Source organism: Plectropomus leopardus, unplaced genomic scaffold (assembly GCF_008729295.1).
Source record: "Plectropomus leopardus isolate mb unplaced genomic scaffold, YSFRI_Pleo_2.0 unplaced_scaffold2028, whole genome shotgun sequence".
Classification (NCBI taxonomy): Eukaryota; Metazoa; Chordata; class Actinopteri; order Perciformes; family Serranidae; genus Plectropomus; species Plectropomus leopardus.
Window position 1 is genome coordinate 1 of NW_024621917.1, and position 3982 is coordinate 3982.

General features: G+C 49.5%; 1 protein-coding gene across 1 annotated transcript; it reads left to right on the plus strand.

Moving 5' to 3' along the window:
- Positions 1–79: 79 nt before the first annotated feature.
- LOC121965505 (calpain-2 catalytic subunit-like) lies at positions 80–3925 on the plus strand (the record flags this gene model as incomplete). The annotated part of the gene is made up of 5 exons (XM_042515645.1): positions 80–319; positions 796–865; positions 1107–1225; positions 1468–1601; positions 3397–3925. Coding segments are annotated over 5 exons (846 nt in total), but the record flags the coding sequence as incomplete, so codon positions are not given.
- Between the last annotated feature and the right edge of the window lie 57 nt (positions 3926–3982).

The window sequence follows — 3982 nt, forward strand, 5'->3', positions numbered from 1 at the left end:
TGTTAGATTTTCGGTGCTTCTTTGTAGACTTCAGCAGACTCTTTGTAGACTCTCCGTAAAACCTTTGACGGCGTCTCAGATGGCGAGCGCGGCAGCAGAGCTGGCCCGGAGGAAGGCCCGGGAGGAGGACAGGAGCGGCAGCCGGACCAACGCCGTCCCCTTTAACGGGCAGGACTTCGAGCAGCTGCGTAACGAGTGTCTGCAGAGCGGCTCGCTGTTCTGCGACCCGACCTTCCCAGCAGCCTGGGACTCTCTGGGATACAACCAGCTGGGACGCTACTCTTCCAAAACCATCGGCGTGGAGTGGAAACGACCCACGGTGAGTGGAAACACGCTGCTCTAAACACACGAAACTGATTTAGTGATTTATTTATTTAAATGGAGTCTGGCTGGTTGGCTTTTAGGGATTTCAGCTTTGTTTCGGGTTAAGAAAAAGGATCTAACATGTCTCTTATTGTCAAAAATAATTCTGAAAAAGAAAATTAACAAAAAAAACCAACTAAAATATTTAAAAAATCTCCAAAAATGTTAAAGGACAAAAAATATCCAAACATTTTTTAAAAAATTTAAAAACTTGGGCTTTTAGTCATAAACAACTATTTTAAAGGGTCAGGTCAGGTCAGGTCATCACACCCCCTCTAAACATGTCTATAGACCGTTAAAGCCCCACTGTCCTAAAATCCTAGAAACGCCCCACGAACTGACATCATGGAAACTTTGACCAATCATATTGATCGTATTGTCTTACATCATCACGCAGTCACAATGACATCACCTGCTGTCTCGTCCAATCAGGAGCTGTGTTCAGACCCACAGTTTATTATCGACGGAGCGAAGAGGACCGACATCTGCCAGGGAGAGCTGGGTGACACACACACACACACACACACACACACACACACACACACACTGCAGACGCACACACACACACACACACTGCAGACGCGCACACACACACACACACACACTGCAGACGCACATACATACACACACACACACTGCAGCTGCACACTGCAGATGCACACACACACACACACACACGTACACACAGACATGTGCTCACCTGTGTGAGGCGTGCTCATGTTGCCCTGCTCTGTGTCTGTCAGGTGACTGCTGGTTGCTGGCTGCCTTAGCCTCTCTGACTCTGGGCCCTCAGATCCTCAGCAGGGTCGTTCCTGCCGGGCAGAACTTCAGCTCGCAGTACGCCGGCATCTTCCACTTTCAGGTCACATGACTCTACACACACACACACACACACACACACACACACACACACACATACACACACACACACACACACACACACACACACACAAACACACACACTTACTGCCTCTCTCTCCCGGAGTTTGCAGCCCTGAGTGAACTGCATTCTGGGAGATCAGATGTTTGTTTTCTTTGCCTGTGGCGGTGCGGGGAGTGGGCGGGGCCTCCACAGGAAGTGACTTCAGCCGTGTGTGTCTGCAGCTGTGGCAGTACGGCGAGTGGGTGGACGTGGTGGTGGACGACCAGCTGCCCACCAGAGACGGGAAGCTGCTGTTTGTCCACTCAGCCGAAGGGACGGAGTTCTGGAGCGCCCTGCTGGAGAAGGCCTACGCCAAGTAAGACCACACCCTGACCCTGACCCTGACCTCTGACCCTGACCTCTGAACGTGACCTCTGACCCTGTCCTCTGACCCTGACCTCTGACCCCGACCTCTGACCCTGACCCTGTCCTCTGACCCTGACCTCTGACCCTGTGCTTTGACCTCTGGCCCTGACCCTATGCCAAGTAAGACCACACCCTGACCCTGACCCTGACCCTGACCTCTGACCCTGTCCTCTGACCCTGACCTCTGACCCTGACCCTGTCCTCTAACCCTGACCTCTGACCCTGTCCTTTGACCTCTGGCCCTGACCCTATGCCAAGTAAGATGGCACCCTGACCCTGACCTCTGACCTCTGGCCCTGACCCTACGCCAAGTAAGACCGCACCCTGACCCTGTCCTCTGACCCTGACCTCTGACCCTGTCCTTTGACCTCTGGCCCTGACCCTACGCCAAGTAAGACCGCACCCTGACCCTGACCTCTGACCTCTGGCCCTGACCCTACGCCAAGTAAGACCGCACCCTGACCCTGACCTCTGACCCTGTCCTCTGACCCTGACCTCTGACCCTGTCCTCTGACCCTGACCTCTGACCTCGACCTTACGCCAAGTAAGACCGCACCCTGACCCTGACCTCAGACCTCAGATCTCTGACCCCGACCCTATGCCAAGTAAGACCGCATCCTGACCCTTACCTCGCACCACGACCCCTGGGGCCAACATGGGCCCCGGGGCCGATCCTGAACTTTCGAAGTATTTCGCTGTTTGTGTCTGAAGCTCCAAATGAAACAATGATCTGACTTCAGGTCAGCCTGAGCACACCTGCAGAGTCACAGCAGAGCTCAGCTGCAGCCTGCTGTGTGTGTGTGTGTGTGTGTGTGTGTGTGTGTGTGTGTGTGTGTGTGTGTGTGTGTGTGTGTGTGTGTGTGTGTGTGTGTGTGTGTGTGCAGGGCGGAGGACGGTTTACTCAGTCAACACTTCGGTCGACAAGCCTGGAAAACAAACAGAGCTGCTGACTCAGCTCGTTGTGTTGAACAGGTAGCATTCACACGTGTCGCTCTGATTTATTCCGCCTCACTTCATCACGTTCACACAGCGTTCCCTCATTTCTCTCCCACAGTTTGAAGGATAAAATAAGGATTTTATCAACGTGTTCTCAAAACTACATCAGACGGCGCCTCTTCAGCACAGAGCTTTACTCAGGTTGCTGTTTAGATTTATTTTTATTTTATTATTTTTTATGTTCCTGAAAAACTTAAACTTAAGATGTTTCTGCAGCTTTCACTTTAAATGACAAAACGACCACAAAGACACACAAAACGACCACAAAGACACACAAAACGACCACAATGAGACACAAAACAACCACAAAGACACACAAAACAACCAAACGACCACAAAGACACAAGAGACACAAAACAACCACAAAGACACAAAAACACACAAAACAACCACAAACAGATACAAAATGACCTCCCTCCATTCACACAGCAGACTGTCCATTTCATCTGGACACAGACAACATTCACACACAACCAGCACGGCTTTAATCTCAATATTATATTTAATATTAAGAAGGCAGTCAGAGAAGCTGATGAGATCAGCTGCTGCTTTGATTCATCTCCAGCAGGGACACTCACCCTGCTGTGATTGGGGGCCACTTTGCAAAATGCCAGGGGCCAGGGGCCAGGGACCGCAGCCCCACACTCGTTTCTTGGATTTTAAGATGTTCTGGGATTTTAGGGCATTTCTACCTGTGCTACAGTGTCAGTGTCACTCTGAAGCGCTGCCGTGTGAACGGTATCCTGCAGGGTGAACAGCTCATACGAGGCTCTGACTGGAGGTTCGAGTATTGAAGGTTTTGAGGATTTCACTGGAGGAATCTCAGAGAGCTACGACCTGAAGAAAGCTCCGCCCTCACTGTTTCACATCATGAGGAAGGCTCTGAAGCTCGGCTCGCTGCTCGGCTGCTCCATTGACGTAAACATTCACACTTCAACACGTAAACATTCACACACTTTAACATGTAAACACGTACTCACTATAACATGTAAACATTCAGAAAGTTTAACACAAAAACATACTGACACGTAAACATTCACCCACTAACACGTAAACATTCACACACTAACACGTAAACATTCACACAATCCAACACTTGAACATTCATAAACTCTAACATATAAACATTCACACACTGACACATAAACATTAACACACTATAAACACACAAACATTCACACACTCCAATAGGTAAGCATTCACACACTCCAATATGTAAACAGTCACACACTCCAAAACGTAAACATTCACATAATTACACCATTCATGTACTGACATGTAAACATTCACACACTGACATGTAAACATTCACACATTGGAATGTAAACATTCACA